This window comes from Podarcis bocagei (assembly GCF_964188305.1).
Source record: "Podarcis bocagei genome assembly, chromosome: 12".
Taxonomy (NCBI): Eukaryota; Metazoa; Chordata; class Lepidosauria; order Squamata; family Lacertidae; genus Podarcis; species Podarcis bocagei.
Window position 1 is genome coordinate 18931862 of NC_138137.1, and position 25797 is coordinate 18957658.

At 42.3% G+C, this 25797-nt stretch overlaps 1 protein-coding gene across 5 annotated transcripts in view; it reads right to left on the reverse strand.

The window, feature by feature from the left end:
• Positions 1 to 5078: 5078 nt before the first annotated feature.
• LRRC3B (leucine rich repeat containing 3B) overlaps positions 5079 to 25797 on the reverse strand; it is a 69341-nt gene continuing 48622 nt past the window's right edge. For 2 of the 5 annotated variants that reach the window (XM_081164934.1, XM_081164933.1), the window contains exons 2-3: positions 10792 to 10963; positions 5079 to 6339 (exon numbers count right to left, since the gene is read on the reverse strand). In XM_081164934.1, coding sequence (XP_081021060.1) covers positions 5398 to 6174 — 777 coding nt within the window. In that variant the 5' untranslated portion in view covers positions 6175 to 6339; positions 10792 to 10963 and the 3' untranslated portion in view covers positions 5079 to 5397. The remainder of the gene's footprint in view (positions 6340 to 10791; positions 10964 to 25797) is intronic. The other 3 variants (XM_081164937.1, XM_081164936.1, XM_081164935.1) reach the window with 2 other exon arrangements.

Consider the following 25797-nt stretch of genomic DNA (forward strand, 5'->3'; position numbering starts at 1 on the left):
AAAATCTATTTGCTTGTATGTATATTGCATTAAAATGCTGATTAATTTTCATGAGGACTTTTTTTTTTAAAGCAAACTGACATGGAAATGTCAAGAAATGAATTTAGTGTTGGAAAAATGAGATCTTTTGTATATACAACAAAGTGTGTGTGTGTGTGTACAGTTTGAATTTCCACTAAAGACACTCAAAATTGTATCACAGAATCATATAACTGTAGAGTTGGAAGGAACCAAACCCCCTTCTGGAATCTCAACTAAAGCATCCATGGCAGATGACCATCCAACCTTTGCTTAAAAATCTCCAAGGAAGAAGAGTCCACCACCTTCTGATGGAGTCATTTCCACTGTTGAGCAGCTCTTACTGTAAAAAAGTTCTTCCTGCTGTTTAGTAGGAATCAAATCACTTCTTTTTTAAAAATCATTTTAAAATCCATTGACAGATCAATTGAAATAGGATCATTTTAATCAAACAGGACACATTGTAATACTTAATAATTATTGCATCGTTCTAATTCTTCAAGTAGTTTATACTCAATATAGCTAAAAAATGGGGACACCCCCCCAAACTTACATTTTTCACTATTCTCAAGGGGGAAAAGCACCTTTCAATTTCGATCACACAATACAAAAAGCTCATCTGTTTCTATTTTAGAATAGTTTAATTAAATCCCGAGGCTGGCAAAGAGAGATATGTCTAACTGACACCAGCCACTGAATATAGCATTAGGTTTCAAATATATGATACGGTAACAAAAGAGAAGGGGGAGGCAATGTTGGATTTCATTCCATTTCTTAACTGCAAATTATCCATTTGCGATGTATTACCTCTCTACGGTGCAAGTGGAAAAGCCACTTTTCTTTTGACTATATCCAGGGCTTCTTTTCCCAGCCGGAACTTGCCGGAACTCAGTTCCTGCACCTCTCAGGTGACGCCATTACCATTATAAGAGAACATGGAGAGTTCCAGCAGCTCTTTCTATAGAAAAAGAGCACTGACCTTTCTCAAAACTGCTCTTTGTAACAGCCTGTGCCATACACATTAGCCCCTTTGTGTGTTACACGAAGGGGCAAAAGATGATGATGATGATTATTATTATTTATACCCTGCCCTTCCCAGTTTAAAAACTGGGCTCAGGGTGGCTAACAACAAATTTAAAGCACTTAATTGTAAAAGCAGCATAAAATGCAGTATAAAAACATGAATAACAATAAAATTCAAAAATCAAAAATCAATTTAGGGGAAATAAGCATTAGATAATCCCCACGGCTAGCTGGCTGAATTGGTCCTACTTGGGCCAGCGAGGAGGCCAGGGGAGAATTAGCTGTGGGATCCCATAAAAGCTGTGGGATCTTCATAAAAGGGGAGGGGGAAGGAAGAGAAGGGAAATAAAAGATCAGGCTGAATTCAAATTAAAGGCTAGGCAGAATAGCTCTGTCTATAGAAAGGGGCTTAAAGTTCCACCTCTGGAAAACTCCCCTCATTGGGCCGCAATATCTGCACATTAACTTAGAGAGTCTGAGGAAGACAAGCAAGCCTATATGTGCCCGTTTCCCTGGATCCTAGGGCCATGATTCCATGGGATTCCAGGATCCAAGGAACCCTGTACATATTGGCTTCCCTACCTCAAATGTCCACCTCTTACGCAGCTGGCATAGGCAGGACACTTAGGAGCTGTACATCAGCCTTTCTGAGCAATGCAAGAAGCGGCGATTCTCTTTGCAGATCTTGATGCAGTGGACAGTGTCTGGGAAAGGAGACAGTGGCATGGAGACAAGTCCAGAAATATTTAGAAGCGTCCCATGTTCTGATTTCCTGGTTGTTTGGAAACATCCCAACTGCATGCAACACGTTAGGGCACATTCCTGCTAACCCCACTGTGAGGGCCTGGGAATCGGATTCAGAGGCTGAACCTGAGGAATCCCAGCCTGCACAGGAGTCCCTGCCTCCAGGACCAGCTGAGCCGGGGCTGGGGCTTGAACCTGAAGGGCCCTCACCTGTGCTGGATCCTCAGGTGCAGGCACCAGCTGAGTCTGCTCTGGCTCCTGAGGTGATGGAGGACCCATTGCCTGCAGGTGCTCCACTCGCAGCTCCGTCAGGGGAAGAGGAGGTTGCCTCTGGGTCCGGTAACCCTCCAGCCTCTCCTGAGCTGCAGAGGCTCAGGGCAGAGAGGCGGAGGGAACTAAGTTCCCGCAGGAGGAGTGCTCGCCTCCAGGCCAGGAGAGGTGAGTCACTGGTGGACCGGGGCCACCCTATGCCTCGGGGCAGATAAAAGCTAGTCAGCCCCAGTCCCAGGTTGCGGGAGCAACATTGTTGGTAGCCTATTCCTGCCGGCACCCTGTCCTGCTCTTCTGCCAGAGTTCCTGACCACACCTGACTCCTTGCCTTGGACTCCGCTTCAGCCTTGACGGACAGCCTCCAAACCACACCCTCGACCTTGGACTGGACTCGGATCACGCCGCACGGTAACCCGCCGGGACCAGCACACCCACTCTATACAAATGCCACAGATCAAACACTGACCCTCTGTTATGTGCCTGTATAGACAAAATGAAAGCTGGTGCTGATGTTGCCCTCTGGTTCTATTGCAACCAAGAAACACAGCTAGTATAGTAAAGGAAATCTCTCTGGTACTTGGCTATGAGCTCCACAGCTTGCAATGGCAGGACGACAGTTAACAGCCAGTAAGTCATGCCATCTCTACTCAGCAAAGCAAAAACTCTATGGATTTGCAGGCATTTTAACTTCACGCTGCTGTGCCGCCACAATAACCATGTTTTGGAATACTGATCTGAAAAAAACAGGAGAGCTTATGGTGGGTTCCATGCTGCACTGTTTCTGCATGGTCCACCCAATGTCACAATCAAATTGCCAGTTAATCCATTACAGTGGTACCTCGGGTTAAGAACTTAATTCATTCTGGAGGTCCGTTCTTAACCTGAAACTGTTCTTAATCTGAGGTACCACTTTAGCTAATGGGGCCTCCCGCTGCCCCATCAGTCCTGAGTCTCTTCCCACTGTCCTCCCCCCAAAAAAAAATTCTCTGGGAGTTACCTGCAACATGAGGAAGCCTGTCTGTACACTCTGGGGTGTGGGGAACTTTAGGGAAAGGCAAGTATCTCCACTAGAAATGGTGAAGGAATTCAATTCAGTACAGTGGTACCTCGCAAGACGAATGCCTCGCAAGACGGAAAACCCGCAAGACGAAAGGGTTTTCTGTTTTGGAGGCGCTTCGCAAGACGAATTTCCCTATGGGCTTGCTTCGCAAGAAGAAAGCCCATAGGGAAATCTCCGGGGACCTCTTTTAAATGCTGGTGGTGGGGAGCAAAGCCTTTCCCCCCCTCCGGCCTTCAGAAGAGGTCCAGGAAGGCCGGCGGGGGCCGAAAGGCTTTGCTCCCCACCGCCAGCATTTTAAAAGCACTCCGGGATAGCAGGGAAGCGCTTCCCGCTATCGCGGACGGCTTTGGAAGGCAGGCGGGGGGAGCAAAGACTTTCGCCCCCCGCCCGCCTTCAGAAGAGGTCCTGGACCTCTTCTGAAGGCGGACGGGGGGCGAAAGTCTTTGCTCCCCCCCGCCTGCCTTCCCGGGAGAGCGGAGAAAGGCAGCGCGTTTCTCTGCTGTCCCGGACGGCTTTGGAAGGCAGGCGGGGGGGGCCAAAGACTTTCGCCCCCCGCCCGCCTTCAGAAGAGGTCCAGGACCTCTTCTGAAGGCGGGCGGGGGGCAAAAGTCTTTGTCCCCCCTGCCTGCCTTCCCAGGGGCTTTTACATCGCCCCGGACAGCGGAGAAGTCCTCCGCTGTCCCGGGCGATTTTAAAATGCCGCCCGCCAGCATTTTAAGATCGCCCCGGACAGCGGAGAAGTCCTCCACTGTCCCAGGGTTTTTTAAAATGCTGGGGGTGGGAAGAAAAGCCCTTGTCCCCCCCCCCCAGCCTTCAGAAGAGGTCGGGGGACAGACTGTCCCCGGACCTGGTCTGAAGGCGGTTTCCATAGGAACGCATTAATTGATTTTCAATGCATTCCTATGGGAAACCGTGCATCGCAAGACGAAAAATTCGCAAGAAGAAAAAACTTGCGGAACGAATTAATTTCGTCTTGCGAGGCACCACTGTACTCATTTGAAGGTAAACTTGTCAAATTTGCCCTTTCCAAAATATAATGAAAACACAGTCATCCTTTGAAATCCTCACTTCTCCCAATTTTGCAATGCAGTTCCTCAGTCAAGTAATATGTACAAAAATGGAGATACTAGGGTAGTGTGCAGAAAGATATGTATATATTAGTGCAAATAACATAAAAAATGGACTTTGGGGAAGAATGAAATGCAAATTGTGCATATTAGGAAAAATGCATATAATAATGTGTATATTAGGATAAATTTGCACTAAAATAACTGATGGGTTTTATTGAGGCCTTTAAAAACAACAACAAATAAACTGCAAACCGTTGTGGGAATGCGCAGAACTAAACTAAAGGATGGAAAAATGAGAATCAGAGAGAAAGTGAAATTGACAAATTCATCCATTTCTAATCTCTACACAGAAGGAAGCCTTCTTGCTCTCTCTCTCTCTCTCTCTCTCTCTCTCTCTGTGTGTGTGTGTGTGTTTTAAACCCTCTGATGCTGCAGGATTCTCTGGGGAGGTTTGAAAGAACAGCTAGTTATTGGATTTCCTTCCCTCGTCTCAGCAACATGATCGGTTTCCCTTGATACTTTAAGTTAAAGCTTAATGCCAATTGGTTGGGAGAGAGGCAAAAGATTACAGAAAGACTGGCACACACACACACTCATAGCACTAAGCAGTCACAATGTGTTCTTATCATTACATATTTTGCCCAATTCTGTGAAATTGTACAAATAATTTTTTTATAAGATAAAGCTGGACAGTGGCAGGATTTTTCAGGATGAAAACCACCCTATTAATTGTACACTGCCTTGATATTTTGTATGAGTTAGTGGTTTATAAATATTCTTATAAATAAAATAAATTCTACACCACAGCCATTCTAGACTCCTCCACCCTCTCTCATATTAACATGCACACACACACACATCAAGCAGACCTTGGTTCAATAAATTAGCCTGTATTTACATGGTTCAAAGTTAAGCTTTTATTTGGTTTTAAATTAAAAAAATAAATTTCATTATTAAAGAGTGGAATGGGTCTAAACTAATGTTTACATATTAGTTTTACTTGGTTGAGAATACCACCAGAGAAACAATAAAGGTGTACTGTTATCACCCAAACAGAAATCTTTTTGTTAGAAAGTTTTGACAGTGGTATAATTCAGCTTAATTGGGGGGGGGAGTCTTACAGGTTTACAACGAATGTTAGAAGTAAACATCTGGCGTCCGTGCTATGCACATCTAATTTCCACCTTGTAGTCAATCACTGAACCCGGGGCACTATACGACAGTGCTTATGTCATCTGCTTCCTCTGGTTTCTTTTGCCTGCTTGGCAGGGATTTCAAGTACTCGAGGTGCCGGCGAGCATCCTCTTGATTTTGCCGCACGTAGTAAACGACGTAGGATATCACCATGGTGAACCAGCCAAACATGGTGACCAGCATAGCATAATCAGTAGTCTTTTTAGGGAGGTTGCAGAGGTCGGCGTCAGCAGCGTTGAGGAACGGCCTCCCGGCGTGTTCGTCGATTTCCGAAGTCTTACAGATGATGCTGTTGGCCGTTTCGTGGTTGGAAGCCATGCTCCTCAAGACCTGCTGCAGAGTACAATCACAGTGCCAGGGATTGTTTGCGATCCTAGCCCTGGCCTTTAAGTTGTTGAACGCGTTTTTGTGGACACTTTTAATCCGGTTGTCCGACAAGTCCAACATCTGCAAGGTTTCGGCCACCCCTTTGAAGGAGTGTTCGTCTATGAATTCGATAATGTTTTTGGACAAGTTGAGGACTTTCAACTGGTGCAAGTCCTTGAAGATTTCGTTGGGGATGGAGGTGATCTGATTGGAGTCCAGGTAAAGGAGGACAGTTTCAGGAGGCAGGTCTCGGGGTATTTCCTTGAGGTTTGCATTGCTGCAGCTGACATTCAAACCTCCAGAATGGGAACAAAGGCAACCTTTGGGGCACATACTGGCAGAATGAAAACACAGTATCATAAGGACAAAGCTTTGTAAAAGCAGACACATGGAGAGGGAGCGAGTTAACCACAGGTCTACCAGATGCATGCTGGGATGTCAGCATAATCACACAGCCACTTCTCATTTACCCAACAGTGGTGGCAAAGGGTCTCAGGCACAAAACGCCAATCTCATCCTCTTCGGCGACGTTGCCCAAGAATGTGTTAATGCACGGGCTTCCTCATGGTCGGTCTTCTTTTCGAAAGAACATCCCTGGAAAATCAAAACAAAAGAACAACAACCACCAATCAGACTAGAAAAGACACTCATTTCAACAAGGCACAAATGCAATTTACGGTGCAATCCTTGGCATGTCTACTCAGGAGTAAGCCCCAATGAGGTTCAGTAGGACTTATTCCCAGGTACGTTGCTGTACTCCAACTCCCATCATCTGCAGTGTTCAGGCATGATGGGAGTCCAACACACCTAAAGAGTTCTAAGTTCCCCATCCCTGATGAATAGGAATATAGTCTTAATTGAAAAATTCAATGGGATAGTCTATTATTTTATTAACGCACAGTGCCAACGTGAGTTTCATATGTATTTCCTTCAGAGTACAGACGTCATCCCATCTAATATTACCATTCTTGAGGGACATTGTTTTCCCCCCTTTTCTTTTCTTTTTTAAAAACAGAGGTTTTCTAGAACAATAGTAATAAAACTTAATTACTTTCTTCCTTTTACAGTAGCAGACACATTAATAAGATTTACAGTGGGTCTCCAACAGCAGTAACAAATTAGGCAAGCATTTTTGTGGTTAATGGCCTTGCAACAAAGTATTCCGTATAGCTTTCAATTCAAATAAAACTATTTAAAGGAGGGCACATTCTTACAAGAAGAATGCACTCCTTTTCAAAGCAAACCAAAATATTGCTGGATTTCATGGCACAAATACAAGCTTTCTTGCCCAGTTTCCTTTTCCTTCAGAATATTTCAATCTACCTGCATGATAAAGAATTTTGCTACATGTTTGTGGCAGCGACACTGGAAATAAAATATCTTAAGCAATAATATATTTTATTTTAAATTATCACTAGCACTATAACAGAAATGATGGAATACACTCCACTGTAATAATTAAAATGCTCTCTACAATTTTGCAGTATCTAAGTGTAACAATGAAAGCAAATGAATGTATTTTTGTCTTTGAACTCTCTGAAGAAAAGTGAAAATATTCAAATAGTTTCCCCTTAATTAAATTTGAACAGAACAGGAGAGCAGACAGTGAAATGTTAACATACAAGATTTTGCGACACAATTGCTTTATTGTCCTTTAAGTATGAACTACAGTCCAGTTTTATAAACCAAAGCAGGTTCTTTATATACAGACATTTTCTTTTATGCAGAAGCTGAGAGATTTGCCCACCTTCCAAGCTATATTTACATATAAATTATTCTTATTTTATACACAAAGGGAAGTTACTGCTAATTGAATTCCTAGAATGTAAGCTGTGTGAATCATCTTCAATTTTTATTCCTAAATTTGGGGATAATTTACATATCATCTGTTCTCTTAATTAAGGACTAGGTGCAGTATACTGGATATAAAGTGAGGGACAAGCAAATGAGAAATCTCTAAGAACCCTAATTTAGCTCTAGATATTGTGAATTTTGGCAACTCCCAACATTTTAGTGTTTGCTTCCCATCTGTAAAATGGGAACAATAATGACCCAACTTAAAGAGCAATTATAGAAGAAGAGAAATGGAACAAACCCAACTTGCACACCTAAAATGCTATACAGTGGTGCCCTGCAAGACGAATGCCTCGCAAGACGGAAAACTCGCTAGACAAAAGAGTTTTCCGTTTTGGAGGTGCTTCGCAAAACGAATCTCCTATGGGCTTGCTTCGCAAGACGACAATGTCTTGCGAGTTCCTGCTGGTTTTTTTCCCTTTTCCCCCACTTTTTCTAAGCCGCTAAGCCGATCAGCAGATAAGCTGCTAAAAGCCGCTAAAAGCCGCTAATAGCGCTAATCCGCTAATCCATCAATGGGCTTGCTTTGCAAGACGAAAAAAACCGCTAGACGAAGAGAATCACAGAACGGATTCTTTTCATCTTGCGAGGCACCACTGTATAATATGGAGGTATTAGCAATTTGATTTTCCCCCAAAATGAAGGTGTTGCAAGGTAAAGCATTTCTATTCTGAAATCCCTGCTACAATATAAGTTAGTAGAAGGCCATTTTTAAATAAATACCAACCATGCACAACTTAGTTTTGTGGAAGCACCTCAACAGAAAAACCATGAGTTTTGTGTGTGTGTTTTGGCGTCTGACTGCTTTTCTTTTTAATTAAAAAAAAATCAAGGAAAGGTAACATTTATTTGTTTAGGCATTTAATTAGTGTTTAATATTTCAAAAATCTCTAAATGGTGTACAGTCAAACAAACAAACAAACAAACAAACAAACAAACAAACAGAATATCATTAAAACACTAAAAAACCCAATCCCCTATAACCTAAAACCAGTAAACCAGCAATATAAAAGCAAATAAAACAAAAATTCAGAGAAAACATGTAAAAAAAATTCCAGTCTTACGGGTTGGAGAAAGCTTGGGCAAAAAGACAAATCTTCCCAACATGTCTGAACATGGAGCTCCAAATAACATGCAGTTTGGCCCCAAGAATGTAATCCTTGAGCTTCTATTGTTTCCAACCATAAGTCCATAGTCAACTAGATGTCACAAAAGAATGACTCTATACTTCAGGAAGCCATTGCCTTGAGGGACTCAACTCATTCCAATACGGAAGGTTCCATGTGGGCGTTTCAGTGGTGTAATCACTGTCTCAAAATTTCACAAAGTACATGTTGTGGCTATAAATTCATAGATGTAGGTTATCATGCAGACACAGATGGGCTCACATTAGCGATTGTCCATCTGAATTCAGGTGCAGAAATTTCAGAATCTCATCAGTAGGGCTTATACAAATCTTGGTATTGAATGGGTTTTGTTCTGCTTTCTGCATATTGAATCCTAGTACTAGTTTGGAACAACTGCATGAGAGCTTTTATGGAATACAGTGGTACCTTGGTTTACGAACTTAATCTGTTCTGGAAGTCCGTTCTTAAACCGAAACCGTTCTTAAACTGAGGCACGCTTTCCCCAATGAGGCCTCCTGCAGCCTTCTACCATGTGGCTTCCGTTCTTTAGTCCGAGGTAAAGTCCACAAACCGGGACACTACCTCTGGTTTTGTGGAGTTCATAAACCGAAGAGTTTGTAAGCAGGCCTGTTCTTAAACAGAGGTATCATTGTATCAGATAGTGAAGGATATAAATGTGATAGATATTGGCTTATCCCAACCTATGTCACATGGTTTTTCTAAGATAGGAAAATCGCAAGGAAGCAGCCCTGAGCTCCTTGGAGTGATGCTGAGATACTGCTAGGGCTCAGCCAAAACAGACCACCCAACATAAGAAGATAGAAAAAAGCCTGATGGATCAGGATCCAGAATCCTGTTCTTATAGTAGCCAACCAGACGCCTTTAAGCAAGACCTGGCCACAACAGTGGTCTCCCCACTTGTGATTCCCAGCATCTGATATTCAGAGGTTGAACATCAGAGGTGGAACCCAGCCAACGATATCCTTATTCTCTGCAAATTTGTCTAATTCTGTTTTAAAGTTGGTGGCCATTACTACATTTTGTGGGAGAACATTGCATAGTTAAACTATGCACTGTGTGAAGTGGTACTTACTTTTGCCGAACCTGAATTCTGCAACATTCAGATTCGTTGGATGGCTCTGAGTTCTAGAATTATGGGCGTGGGTGTGTGGGTGTTTCTATCCACTTCCTCCACATCGTGCAAGACTGTATACACCTGTGTTATGTTGTTGTTGTTTAGTCGTGTCTGAATCTTCGTGACCCCATGGACCAGGGCACACCAGGCACTCCTGTCTTCCACTGCCTCCCGCAATTTGGTCAAACTCATGCTGGTAGCTTCGAGAACACTGTCCAACCATCTCATCCTCTGTCGTCCCCTTCTCCTTGTGCCCTGTGTCATGCCCCTCCTTAATTGCATTCTTGGTAAACTAGAAAGGCACAAATGCTGCAACCTTTCTTCACAGGGGAAATGTCACCACTATGACTAAGACTGAAAAGTTGGGGACTCTTTTCAGCGGTTGGGGTATGGGAGCAGAGATCAAGTACGAGCATACATTTACCATTGGTGCCATTCACACTTCTCACTACACTTCTACTCAGAAGACACCAGAGAGATCAGGAAGCACTGCTTTTACCCTTAACTCAGATCTGCCTTCATGACAATGGCATGCATCAATTAGGAGCACAATTGTTTTTCCACCAGGTAGCAGTGGCAGTGGAAAAGGTGAGGGGGGTGGGGGAAATTGTGTGAAACCATTTTTATGACTTCCCCATATGACTCCCTCTCGACTATTTTGAGCTGAAAATTCATCTCCGTCAAAGTTTTGGCTCAGCTGAGCTCTAAAATATTTTTACAAATATGACAAAGAACATAATAAATAAAATTAACAGTGATGTATGCATGGGGGGCTGAATTTAAACTATTGGTTCTCGTATTAAACCCCCCCCCCCGAGTTCTGAGTTTTGGGAAGTAGCTGCTATGCCATCTAAATAATCTTTTCAAAAATTCAAGCTGGGGTTGAGGAAATTCAGAGACATAGTGTGTAATAAAAGAAATCTGAAGAACCTGCCAACTTATCGTAGCTTTGATGTTTTGGTGAGAAGCCTTGGAAGGTTGCCAGGTAGCCTCCTATCTGATGATATCCTCATAGGGTGCTGTTTTTTTCTGACAAAGAGGTAGAAAGAGATCTTGCTGAATGAATCACATGGTGCCATCTCATATCTTATGGGCGAGAGGTCTTGGGGACAAAAAGAAAGAAAATGATTGTAGAAAAGGTTGCACAAAAATGTTTATTTAATGTTAAAAAACTACTCTTCTCTTCCTTCTAATTTCGTAATATGGAACTTATCATAGCAATCAAGCCAAACAAAATTCGACTGCGCCTTATCCCTGTTGCTGAGAATAATTATGGTAAAGGAGGTGATGGGGTGGAACAGTTCTAAATATTTTTAGAGTGAGGAAATGTGGAAGGATGAATACCCCGGCAGACAAATCACAAGCAATGAAAACTGATTTTGATGAACAAAATGTATAGTGCTAGTCCATAACATATCTCTAAGCAATGAGAGGTTTCTAGTGGGGAATCTTAAGTGAAATGCAAATTTTGGCAGTGACTTTCCAGAACTTGATAGTAAGAGAAAACAGCCTTGAAAAGGATACTGAAAATAGCAGGTTGAATGCTGAAGAAACTAAGGGTGCATTTACAATGTGCGTTTGCAAATTTTCAACAATGAAGCAAAATATTTCTTTAGCTCTGTGAGGAGTAAATTCACTTTTAAACAGAGTTCTTATGATTTGATTCTGGCATTCATACATTAAGCATTACATAACGAAACAGGGGTAAAACTGTTGTCGTACCGAGAACAATAATTTATCCATTCTTGTACCCCAGTTTCATCTCTTAGGTGTACTTTTTGGGGAGGGGTAAAAAAAGGAAAAGTATATGGAGATCTTGAACTTCATTGCAAGACTTCCTTGCAAAAGATTTGTAAGACCCAGAATCTTATGAATTCATCTCATGTGATGATTTTCTATTTCCATAATTCAGGAATATCTCAAGAATATGTCCTAAGCTAAAATCCTGACAATAACCTTTTTAAGAAAGCTTTCTATAAAGTCTTTAAAAAGTTTACCAAAGTCATAGTTCTCCTCACTGAAAAACGACATTTCAAAGGCATCAAACCTTAAGCCTTTAGTAACCAGGCATCAAGGATTCTGAATTACCCCTATAGTTTTTCCAAATCAGTTCCATTATAAACAGCAGAAGCTGGCTGAGGAACATGCACAGGCAACCCATTAATCATCATCTGCTACATTTAGCAACAATCCACAATACTATATAAACCCATAAATTCACGACCAAGGAGCCATATACTTCTCTGAACATTTCTACACTTGTACCTGCATCTTCCTGAATGGTCTGTCTTAACACAAAGTGAGGAGTTATCCTGATAGGATAAAAGCAGTGCTTTTATGCTGCTGTTGCTGCTGCTGCTGCTGTTGTTGTTTTATTTTAAAAAAATCCCTCACTGTAGAGACAGTTAAAGGGCTCCTGTTGTTTTCTTAACCATGCATTTCAAAAACCCTAAAGAAACTTCAAAAAAAAAAAAAAAAAACCCCTAAAGAAAATGAAAAGAACTCCCAGCCACAGACAGGGTTAGCTAAAGCCAGCCAATCCTAAAATGATATATGAAGAATGTACTAGAAAAGAGCCAATGTTGGCAACTGTGGCCAGCAAGGAAGTTGCGGAGGTGGGCAAAATACTGGCCAGGTTGCATAGAGGCGAATGGGTAAAAGGGTAATTTGTACTTCAAAACACAGGTGGTAAACTGAAAAAAATATTACAAGTTCTGTGAGTCACTATAAAAGTCCTAGGCCGTATTTTGACCCAGGGAGCATTGTCTCACAAAATGGTTGCCACTTCTGCAGATGGCAACGGACATTTGTGTTCATAGAATTGTAAAGCTACAAGGGACCACAAGAGGTATCTTGTCCGTGTCCTGCAATGCAGCAATCTTTTGCCCAACATGGGGCTTGAAGAACATAACATGATGGAAACGCACTCTTCTGCAAACTAGCACACACACATACATGTGTTTGTGTGTAAATACATGCATGAATACAACCACAAACACTCATCCAGTTGCTATCTAGCTCTTACATGTATCTTCAGAATTCGAGGAGGCTTACTCACAGGTAAGGAAGTACAGAAATGCAGCCTAAAATAACAACTCTGAGTTAAAACTGAACAAATCTGCTACCTATAGGTCTATCCTGCTAAGGCAACCAATTGCTTTTTGTGGAAACATATAATATAATATAAATATAAAATTTGTGTGTATGTATTAAAGGAGAAAACATTGTTATGTAGTAACTCCATGACTGAAAAATGCAAACAGAGAAAGAACATTAAGGGACTGGGAAAAATCATTAAGAATGTTATTACTTATTACATCCCTAGTTAAAGGTATCACTGCTAAAGTGATTAAGACAACTAAATCGGAATGTTTTGTTTTATTAAAGAACATCATCAGAAGTCACTTGAATGAAGATAATCTATGCAGGCGTGAGAGCAGATCATGTTGTTAAAAGGAACAATAGAACCAAATGAGACAAATGCTCTAAAACAAAAGAGGACCAGATAATATATTCGAGACTTATATTCAGTGCTTTTTTGGGGGGAGGGGACGCAGGGGTACGCATACCCCTAAACATTTTGTGAATCTAAGTTTGGCCTCCTTGAGGGGCAGTATTTCAATATGACTAGGAAAATGAGAGTACCCCTAAACATTTTTAAAGGAAAAAAAAGGACTGAATATTGCATCTTTAAGAAGTGTGGCAATAGGCACATAGATAGTCACCATCTAGACACAATGTTGAACACTTCTAAAATTTTAAAGAAAAGCAGAAAGGCTAAACCACCAACAAGTACAATTAGGAATGCAATATTTCAAGCCACCGTAATAGTCCCTGGCAAAACGTAACTTAGAAGGATGCAATTATAAGATTTGTAGCCATTGTCTAAGGCAGGAGATGACAAGAGAGACCATTGCTGCCTTGGCATACAAATCTCCACAGGAAGTATCTGGAACTGAACAGCTAGTAACAATCACAGCCATGCAATTAAATCCAATACCCTCTTAGGAAGCAAATTGCAAAACAAACAACCACAGAAGATATAATTTCAGAAAAGGGAATAATAAAAGAATGGTATGTGGTCCCCAATTACCAGTTAGAAAGCAGCTAATAGGAGAGGTAACACACATACAAACTGTATAGAGACCAGTTAAGAACATCAAAATGGAGGCTTGGGGAGAATGCATGGCCCCAATTCATTTATTTAATTTTTAAATAGATAATCCATTCTACTTTGGGGAGTGCTTTGCATTATTTTGAAAAACTGCAAAGCAAGTTTTTCATTTACACAAAATAAATAAATAAATCTTGAATCAGTTTACAAAGGATTTGTGCTTGACGTCTCAGCTTGGAACCCTTAGATATTTGGAAGAAATTCAAAACCAACAATTCAGAATCTAAGCTGATGCATTCTAGTAAATTCTTATTCATACACACCCACCCAGGCACACACCTCAGTTAATGATCAAAAGAGGAAAAATTCCGGAAGTGTATTGCACTGTACTGTGTGCTCATAGCAGGGAAAGCAGGGAAGTCCCTCCTTCCTGGGACGCTGGTACATTTTTATGTTTGTTTAGTTTGTTTGTGCATAATAAAAATGAAATACATACACACACAAGCAGTGAAGCAGAAACACACTGAAGCAGGGCTGCTGCCTTGCCCCTGAGACTGAGGGGTCCTGGAGTCCCATGGTATTGGTGTGCACCTATGACATCAGCACACTATGTGGTAGGCGTGTGTGGCCACCGCAAAACTTTGCGGGCCCTTTCACCGTAAACATTGGGGGTGCCTATACTTGGCGGCTATGCACTGAAGCAAAGCCAAGGAAGGGATATCCTGAGGCTTAATGGTATAGTGCAGGGGTCAGCAAACTTTTTCAGCAGGGGGCCAGTCCACTGTCCTTCAGACCTTGTGGGGGCCAGACTATATTTTAAAAAACATATATGAATGAATTCCTATTCCCCACAAATAAACCAGAGATGCACTTAAAATAAAACCACACATTCTACTCATGTAAAAGCACACTAATTCCGCGGGCCGGATTTAGAAGGCGATTGGGCCGGATCCGGCCCCCGGGTCTTAGTTTACCTACCCATGGTATTGTGGAACCTCGGTTTTGGAACTTAATCCATTCCAGAACACCGTTCAGTTTACAAAAAGTTCAAAAATCAAGGATCAATGGGTGGGCTGCAAAGTCAATGGGGGAGGGGGAAATGAAAAACGAGGATCGGAAGCCGTTTGGCTTCCGAAAATCGTTTGAAAACTGAGCAGTTACTTCCGGGTTTTCGGTGTTTGGGAGCCAAAACGTTCCAAAACGGAGGCGTTTGGGAACCAAGGTTTGACTGTAGCATTTTTATATATATTCCTTCTGCTACAGAATGGGAGTTATCCCCTTCACTTTTGCCACTCTTTGGTGGTAAGTTTTATCACCCTGCTACTGCATGAACTGCTTGTAGCTCTTATTTCATCATGGTCTTTTAAGAATATCAAGACGTGGTGGCCGTGCTGGTGGCTCGGGGCCACTGGTGCTCTGGCACAATAAACTGCGGTGCAGAAACAAAGGGAACAAACAAAGCTATACAGAGCTATACTTGTGGATGCTTCTTCTTGTTGTTGTTTAGTCGTGTCCAACTCTTCGTGACCCCATGGACCAGAGCACGCCAGGCATTCCTGCCTGCAACTGCCCTTGTTGCATGGGGAAAGAGGCATAAGACTGTGGAATACTTGGCCTCACAAAGTCTTAATACTTAGGCCTTGCTCACTCCAAGTGTGGTGTAGTGGTTAAGAGCGGTGGACTCGTAATCTGGTGAACTGGGTTTGCTTCCCCGCTCCTCCACATGCAGCTGCTGGGTGACCTTGGGCCAGTCACACTTCTCTGAAGTCTCTCAGCCCCACTCACCTCTCAGAGTATTTGTTGTGGGGGAGGAAGGGAAAGGAGAATGTTAGCCGCTTTGAGACTCCTTTGGGTAGTGATAAAGCGGGATATCAAATCCAAACTCTTCTTCAAACTCTTCTTCCAAATTGTAGAATACAGCTGAACCACACATAGTAGTAGTAGTAGTAGTAGTAGTAGTAGTAGTAGTAGTAATAATAATAATAATAATAATAATAATAATAATAATAATAATAATTTATTTCTACCCTGCTCATCCGGCTGGGAGGCTTCCAACAAAAGATTAAAAATACATTAAAACATCAGTTATTAAAAACTTCCCTAAACAGGGCTGCCTTCAGATAGCTTCTAAATGTCAGATAGTTGTTTATTTCTTTGACATCTGATGGGAGGGCCTTCCACAGGGCGGGCGCCACTACTGAGAAGGATCTCTGCCTGGTGACTAAGAGGGCCTTTGTCCCCATGCATGGTCCTTTAAGACACAGTGTGGGAGTTCACAAATTGCAATGCTCATCAGACTGGCTCTTGGGACATTTGCATGGTTAATTTTGTATCATGAAAGGAATCCATGCTGTTCTCCCACTGTGGTCCACAGTTCAGCCTAAGCTTCTTTTTAAACACTACTGATATGTATGCATATAATATATTTAACATTCTATATTTAAAGAAACAAAAATCTAAGATGGAACCTCTGTACAAAGCAAGATGAACCACTGTATCAAGTGCATTTATGAAAAACAGGAACAATATGAACTATTAAGTATTTTATTGTTACCAATGGAAAAAACCAACTATGTTTACTGAGTTGTTATTCAGCTACCATTTACCAGGGAGAAATAATTAGAATTGTAATGGTCTGTTAGCACACACATAAGTGTAATAAAAGGGCTCTATTTCATGTACAACAAGAGCACTAGAGGCTATTTAATGGTTGGCATAATTTGGGAAAGCTGAATCCATGTAATCAGGTTCATCAAAAGCTGAATTTCCAACTTCACTGCCAGATACCCAGCTTTTTAATTGCTATCAAGGTGCCAGTTCCACTTCCTAACCTTGTAAATTTTGTTTCCGATAACATTACACCAAAGACACAACTTAAAAAATAAAAAAGGAAATAATCATTAAGGCAAATGGCTAATCAAACACACACACACACACACACACACACACACACACCTCTCTAAAGGTATAAAAAAAAGTCTTCAGGAGATGTCTGAAGGTGGAGAGTGAAGAATCCTGCTGAATTATTATTTATTTTGTATTTCTTAGTCGCTTTATCCCGCCCAGGGCAACTCAAAGCAACTTACAACCAACCAACAAGACCACGCACTTCCCCCACAGATACATCAAAACCAGGAGGAAAAAGAAATACATTAAAAACATCCCACCTACTTCTAAAAGGCCACAGATAGTTAAAGGCCAAGGCCTGGTGTGGCGTTTGCCCATTCTTTGTGATTAGGTTTGTACAGGGAGATGGAAATGGTTAATGTAGATTGACCAATGAGAAAGCTCAGAGGTGGAGCCCACCTGGTTTTGAGCCCAGGGGTTTACCAGGGGGAGATAGAAGCGTGAGGGTCAGACAGAGGCAGTAAAAGTTGAAAATAGTGGTTGTGACAGAGTGAGAGACAGGGATAGAACTGAGAGAGAAGAGTGTGACAGTGTGAGATAGCGCCACATCTAGTTAAGGGCGTGCATTTGAGAACACGTTCTGAACATATTTAAAACTTGTTTGTTCTTCAATAAACATTAATCTTTGTTGTTGACTGAGACTCAGTATTTCACCTGGTTGGTGGCAGCGGAAGGATAAAGCAGTGCTGTACAGGTCAATAGTCCGTGAAACGACCGGGGGCTCTGTACAAATGGTTATAGAGGAATGTTTTTGCTTAGCACCTAAAGATATATAACGATGGCGCCAGGTGAGCCTCCCTGGGGGAAAGCATTCCATAAATGGGGAGCCACCATGGAAAAGTCCCCGTTCTTGTGTTGCCGCCCTCTTGTGGAGGGGGAACCCAAAGAAGGGCCTCCAATGAAGACTGTAGTGTTCAAATCTCCAATGGAAGAGTCTTCCACGCTACTGGCAACTAGTGCTGGGCGATGTATTGATACATCGTCAAAAAGCAGTTTGAATAATTTTCAGCACGGTGATAAATCATGAATCACGATGTGTGTGTGTGTGTGCTATGCAAAAAATTGCGATGTGGGGAAACTGTGAAGCCACTCATCACTTCTCTCATGACACCGGCCGCCCCTGTTGCTCTGTACTATAAAATAACAGTTCTCTTAATATATTAAAGGTAAGTAGAAACTTATCAGTTTTAAATAGTAACAGTCGCCAGGACATTGCCCCATTTGCCTCTATGCAGTTACATCCTTATTTCAGACTTTCTGATATATCGGTACTGTGGTACCTTGGTTGTCGAACAGCTTGGCTCCCGAACAAAGCGACTCCAAAACGCCGCAAACCTGGAAGTGAGTGTTCTGGTTTGCAAATGTTCTTTGGAAGCCAAATGTCTGATGCGGCTTCCGATTGAGTGCAGGCAGCTCCTGCAGCCAATAGGAAACCGCACCTTGGTTTTCAAACGGTTCCGGGAGCCAAAGGGACTCCTGGAATGGATTAAGTTTGACAACCAAGGTACCACTGTATATTGCGATATTCAGCTGGTTTGACATCATGATGTTGAAAACCAGACATCACTCAGCCCTACTGGCAACACTAAATGTTTGACTCCTGGTTGAGGCCAGTCTGGCTTCTGTAACGCAAAAGGACAACTAAGATAGTGCAATGCATCGAAAACTAGAACTTTAACAAGAAGGGTTCCCTCCTTCTTCATATGCTGTGCAAAGGGATGTTAGTGTCTTGCTAGCTTGCTATTGCCTCAGTTCTGAGTGGCACCTGGCAACGCACAGAGTGCCATCAATTCCTAATGAATGACCAAAACACCTTGAAGGACGGAACACTAATGGAATAGGAGAAAATAATTTTTAGAAGTAAACAGCAAATTAGGCAGAAAGAAAGAAGTTCAAAAGATCACTGATTCAATGAATAATAGAGATGTCATCATTGAACAGTAAGCCTCACCTTCAAAATATGTAATACCACTGTTATCTAATGAAATAGCCCCTGGTACCCACAGAGCCTAGGGCTTGCCGATCAGAAGGTTGGCGGTTCGAATCCCCGCAACGGGGTGAGCTCCCATTGCTCAATCCCTGCTCCTGCCAACCTAGCAGTTCGAAAGCACAAAAGTGCAAGTAGATAAATAGGTACCGCTCCGGCGGGAAGGTAAACGGCGTTTCCATGCCAGAAGCGGCTTAGGGATGATGGCCACATGACCTGGAAGCTGTACTCTGGCTCCCTCGGCCAGTAAAGCGAGATGAGCACCGCAACCCTAGAGTCGGTCACGACTGGACCTAATGGTCAGGGGTCCCTTTACCTTTTTACCCCTGGTATCAGGAGTTACATTTAGAAAGGAGACTTGTGGACTCTGGGGAATCTGCCGGGTTGTCTTCTGTAAATTCTTCTTTACTTACAATGGTTTTTCCTAGCGTCTGAAAGAGCTAATGGCCAGATAGAGTTAAGGACCTCACACTATGAACCGTTGACTCTTAACAATTATGGAATTATAAAATGCTAAGGAGAGCCACATGAACATTTATAGCCATAATTATGCTATGATTTCACAGTCATTGAATGCATTGCTCCTTATTCCAAATTAAAGACTTACTTAATTATACTCTGTGTGTAAGTGAATCAGCACTCTCCAATTGATGGGTGTACGACATGCTAAAAATGAATTTAACTCTGCTTTCCCACCTCTCGAGTCAAAATTACTGAGTAAATATTACTTCATTGTTTGACTGTGCAAGTGCCCCCAACCCTCGCATTCTAAAGAATTGGAACGAGGCAGGAAGTAGCCTCTTTCCTTCAACATGTTTTGTCCTTCAAAGTGCCAATTAAATAAAAATAAGTAGATTTAAGTGAAAGCCTGAATTTTATATAAGAAACAGCCATTAAAAATAATGAACAGCCATAAAGGAAAGCATTCCAGATCACAAAAGGACTTTTTGAAAAATTAATTGCTATTCAGTTTCTAGAAGTTCAGAATTTCTGCCATTCAATTTCTTTGCCTCCCTTTTCTTCTTCTTCTATCCTGTCCTTCCCTTACACACTTAGAAACAGAATTAAAGATAAATATACCATGGTCATGACCTCACCCTGAATTCAAGAAATGTGGGTTCTGAATGCTGAATATAATGATCTCTAGACTCTCTGTTCAGACTTTATTTTCATGGCATATTCCTAACACGCATTAAGAAGACCAGGAATCGTGTCCATTGGCCCCTCCTTTTGTATGTCCTTGGCCCCACTGCCAGTGTAAGGGTATTTTGAGCCCAAAGGTGTCATGGACTTGAAGATGCTCGAAAGGGAGAAATGTGCTAAGAGGAAGGCACGTTTGGCAAACACTCACTGTGATCAACTCCTGCCCGGAAACCTATGTCCCCACTGTGGAAGGATGTGTGGATCCAGAACTGGCCTCCACAGTCACTTACGGACTCACTGTTAAGACCGTGTTCATGGAAGACAATCTTACTTGGCTACGAGTGATCGTCAAAGAAGATTTTGAGCTCTATGAGTACCAGTGGCGTAGCGTGGGTTGTCAGCACCCGGGGCAAGGCAAGTAATTTGCGCCCCCTAACCCATGGATTTGCGCCCCCTAACCCGTGGATTTGTGCCCCCTAACCCGTGGATTTGCGCCCCCTAACCCTAACCCCCAGATGTTGCGCCCGGTGCGGCCGGCCCCCCCTGCACCCCCCACGCTACGCCATTGATGAGTACCTGCCACCTACTTTACTCATAAAAATAACACTCCAAACATGCTCAGAGGAAACACACTTTCTGCTTATCCCACATGCCCCACCTCACACTAAGCTGAGGAAGGTCTAGGTCTAGGAGGAGCCCCCACAAAGCCTCAGAAGGAGTGGGTCTATCCAGGGCCGTCTTTAGCATATGCACCGCTGGGTTGCAAAGATCCGCCCAGTGCCCCCAAATTTAGTTTAGCCGCCTCCAGATTTTTTTAGTTGTTGAGGTTTTTTGGGGAGGGGGAAGCCAAAGTTGTTGACCATTTTGGGAGGAGGAAGATCGCTCACCTGTAACGATGACATAGTGGAAATAACTCCTTTTGTTTCCTGACTCATTGGGAATATTTGACGCTACGGAGTAACAGAGTGACGGAGGAGGGGAGTGGGGACTTTCAATCCATTGCTTTTCACTGCCATCGATTGAGAGGGACTGGTATACAGTAGGTATACATCTGGCACCCCCCAGAATACATTTGGTGCCCCCCAGAATTCAGCGCCCAGGTGCACCACACCCCTTGCACCCCCAGGTAAAGATGGCCCTGGGTCTATGCCACTGGTCTACAACATGTGGTTGATGATTTTGAGGAAATTTTGGTGCTTCATCAAGTTTCTGGAACTTTCCTCTTGGTGTCCATGAAAACACAAGAGCCTTGGCCACTGTCTCCATTACCCAGCGGTCTAAGAGACCATCGGGGAGCAAAATATTGAAGTGCACATGCATATACACCAATCTGAAGTTTCGCAGGGAGACTTCTGGCATCAGCCAAGAGTTCTCTGACCATCAGCCAGCACTTGAGAAGGGGAAGCAACTGGCCTGGGAACCAAACGTTTTCAATTAAGGCAGCAGGCACTATTCCAGGAAATTGAATGCCTTCTATGGTGCTGGCCACCAAGTTCTGCTTGAGAAAGTACCTGACAAAGCTGGGATTTAAGTCACATAAAAGAGAATCTGACCAGTTTATTGTGGCACATGTGCCTGAATTATGCTCTTGCCACTACCATTCTAATGTCTGAAAATGTCCTGAAATGCTATTGACTGTGGATGGAAAAAGTATTTTTATTTAAGGAGCTTATTCCAGTGTTTACATACCAGCACATAAGCAGAAGAAACCTAATATTTTGCTAAACTGCCCACTGCATTGTACAGTTTCTTCCTGTTTAGACAATAGCTTTCTCCTGCATAACGTAAATGAATAAGGCTAGTTGACATGTGCAAGGGACTAAAGGGTTCAGGAAATCTCTTTTCTATACCCCATTCAGTGGGCAGCATATAGACTAGGAGTGCTTGAAGAATTTGATCTTTGACAATTCCAACAGAAACAAATCTGATTCTAGCCTTCTGGACTAATGAACAATTAGCGCTTGGCTCTTCACAAGCTTCCACAGTTTCTAAACATTGTGATCTATTTCTATGCTAAAGAAACACATCAAAATGTGTTTAGAGATGTGCATTTTGAGAGAAAATGCATTTAAAAATAAGGGTTATTTAAAATGTGCATTTTTAAAAAATCTGATTAATGGTGAAACAGAACAAGTTCAGTGAGTGAATGTATGCAAACCTGACATGGACTGATTTACCATTCTCTAGTGCAGCCCCAGTAGTGATGTATGGAAGTGAGAGCTGGACCATAAAGAAGGGTGATCGCCGAAGAATTGGTGTTTTTGAATTCTGGTGTTAGAGGAGACTCTTGAGAGTCCCACGGACTGCAAGAAGATCAAACCTATTCATTCTGAAGGAAATCAGCCCTGAGTGCTCACTGGAAGGACAGATCGTGAAGCTGAGGCTCCAATACTTTGGCCACCTCATGAGAAGACTCCCTGGAAAAGACGTTGGGAAAGATGGAGGGCACAAGGAGAAGGGGACGACAGAGGACGAGATGGTTGGACAGTGTTCTTGAAGCTACCAGCATGAGTTTGACCAAACTGCGGGAGGCAGTGGAAGACAGGAGTGCCTGGCGTGCCCTGGTCCATGAGGTCACGAAGAGTCAGACACGACTAAACGACTAAACGACAACAACAAAAGTGCAGCCCCATCACTTTGTCAGAAAACAGAGAAATTCAGGCTTTTGCTTTCTCATTCCTAGCCTGCATTTTTTTTATAGAGAAAGGCAGATAAGCAAGGGTACCCAATTTACTATGCTTTTCATCATCTAGTACAGTGCCAGCTCATTTCTTGCAATTAACAATTCCAGATGATGTTTGCCACAAGCAGAAGTTTCAATTTTGCACACCACTGCTCACCTCATATCAAGGAAGACAGAGGATATATTTTTAAAAACACAGCTTTTATTCATAGCTAAACCATGTAATTTCTACCCCTGACTTGACTCTGCAGTTCACTTTCATGATCAGGAGTGTTCTGGGAAATGATTTATAATGAGATTTAAAAAATGCTGAAATATACATTTGCAAAAAAAAAAAAAAGCCCCAGAAGTCCTTTTACTTGGTATAGTAGGTACAGAGATTTACAAACATGATAAAAAAATAGTTTTTATATGCGACAACTGCAGCATGAATACTATTAGCCCAGCGATAAAAGCAAGAAGAACTACCAAAGAAAGAAGAGTGGCAGATGAAACTGATGGACTATGCCAAGTTGCGAAATTAACTGGGAAAATTTGGAACCAGCAAGACCAGACTTTCCTGAAAGATTGGAAGAAATTTATGATATACAGTGGTACCTCAGGTTAAGTTCTTAATTCGTTCCGATTTCTGTTCTCATCCTGAAGCAAAGTTCTTAACCCGAGGTACTATTTCTGGGTTAGCGGAGTCTGTAACCTGAAGTGTATGTAACCTGAAGTGTATGTAACCCGAGGTACCACTGTATACGTTTTGCATCAGTCCACAACTTGCTTTATTGTTAGCAATCTGTAGGTGCTAAATGCTTTGGTTAAAGAAATGTTAGGATTTAATTAGAATGTTAGGACCAGTAATAGCCAGTCTCATGTGCATTTATGATGTAGGTTAGCTGCTGTTAACCCCCTGGAATTAGCATATGTGAAGAGTAAATTAACTTTAGCACACTTCTTGGGTTGTTTGTTGGACACTGTAATCTTAGCCAAATCAACAAGTGTTAAGGAAGTCTGAGAGACTTCTTTGTAAGGTGATAGCCTAGGGGGATAAATAATTAGGGAGTCCAGAGCATCAAAGGATTATGCATTAACACAACACGGGATGGAAGGAAATAGGGTGAGAATGCAAATGTGAGGCCTCTCCCCAGGTAGAAAAGGAAAGCTTAGATGCAATGGGGTTGGTGTTTAGAGTGAAGTAGCCAGGACGCGGGTGGCACTGTGGATTAAACCACAGAGCCTAGGACTTGCCGATCAGAATGTCGGCGGTTCGAATCCCCGCGACGGGGTGAGTACCCATTGCTTGGTCCCTGCTCCTTCCAACCTAGCAGTTCAAAAGCATGTCAAAGTGCAAGTAGATAAATAGGTAAACGGGAAGGTAAACGGTGGGAAGGTAAACGGCATTTCTGTACACTGCTCTGGTTCGCCAGAAGCAGCTTAGTCATGCTCGCTACATGATCCGGAAGCTGTACGCCGGCTCTCTCGGCCAGTAAAGCGAGATGAGCGCCGCAACCCCAGAGTCAGTCATGACTGGACCTGATGGTCAGGGGCCCCTTTACCTTTACCTTTAACCAGGAAGCAGAGAGAGGCTGCAGAGGAGGGATGATGATACTGTGGAATAAGCTGGTGTATTTTGGGGTACTGCTGCTGCAAGCCCCTCCATCAGTAAACTCAGGTTGTATATATGTAAATAAACCACATTATTATTATTATTATTATTATTATTATTATTATTATTAATTTGCATACCACCCTTCACCCACAGATTGCAGGGTGGTTCACAACATAAAAATACAATAAAAACAAAATACATAATAAAAGAACACTAAATAAAAACAAAGACACTGTAGCCTCTGTGGTGCCTAGTTTTCCAAAGGAACGCAAACCCTGGAATCTTGCTACCACTCTGCAGATTGGGGGTGGCATGTAACAATATTATAGCACCTATTTTATTTGTCTCAATTGCAAATTTTGTTTCCAGCTTATTTGATACAGAGGCTTTAATTCTTTTATGTTAGTACTGTCCACATTTGCCTTGTTTTTTGGGGGGGTGGGGGTGGGAAATTACATGTGGGGGGGAAACGTTTTGCAAATAAAAAGGAAAAACACAAAAACTAGTTAGTCCATTTGCCACAGGCCAGAGAGAGAGAGAGAAGTTTTGATCACTATCAGAATCATGTACAGGCTGTTATTTGTCAGCTAACATAGAAGACAACAACAATAAGGGTAAAAATCAGTACTATTGTGGTTTTTTTCAGGGGGTACTAAGGGACATGCAGTACCGGCGCCTCTTTTGTTGTTGTTAAAAGGTGTGGCACTTACTGTAACAACTTCATGGTGAGTACCGGCACCTATTTTTCTAGGAAAAAAGCACTGGTAAAAATCTATGCACGTTTATCTGGGAATAAACTCCACTAAACTCAGCTTGATTCCTTAGTAAACATGCACAGGATTGTGTTGTAAGGTAGGGTTTTTTTGTGATACTGCTTTCTTATGTGCATGAAGATTCCAACCAAGCTTTTAGTAGCAAACAGATTCCCTGGCTTCGCATTAACGATTGTCTGCGCATAAGATTAATGCTTTCAGCAAGACAGGAGATGTGACGTAATGTGTACATTTTCACAGCTCTACGCAGAGGATGGGCCACTGCTAAGAGATGAAGCTCAGTCTATATTGGGCAGGGGGCAGAGAGTACCGATTCTCTGTTGTTACATCATATCAGCAAATTCATTGCATATTCACATACCACCAGCAATCAAATCTTTTAAAAATGAAGTTTGGAGTCTAGTTTTAATAGCCTGCATTGATGAAAACAAGAGAATTTAAAAAGCCCATACCAAAAAATAATTTTCCCCTTTTCTTTTTGTGGTAGTTGTTTCCTTTCTTCCCTGGGTCTCTTCAAAGCTACCTCATGCTTTCTCTAAAACCAGCTGGTGGGAGTAGTAACACCAAACATCAGGTTGGTAAAAGGCTGCTTTAAATACAGTTGTACCTTGGATCCCAAACACCTTGCGAGTCAAATGTTTCGGCTCCCAAACGCCGCAAACCCAGAAGTGATTGTTCCAGTTTGCGAACCTTCTTTAGAACCTGAACATCCAAAGTGGCTTCTGTGGGTTC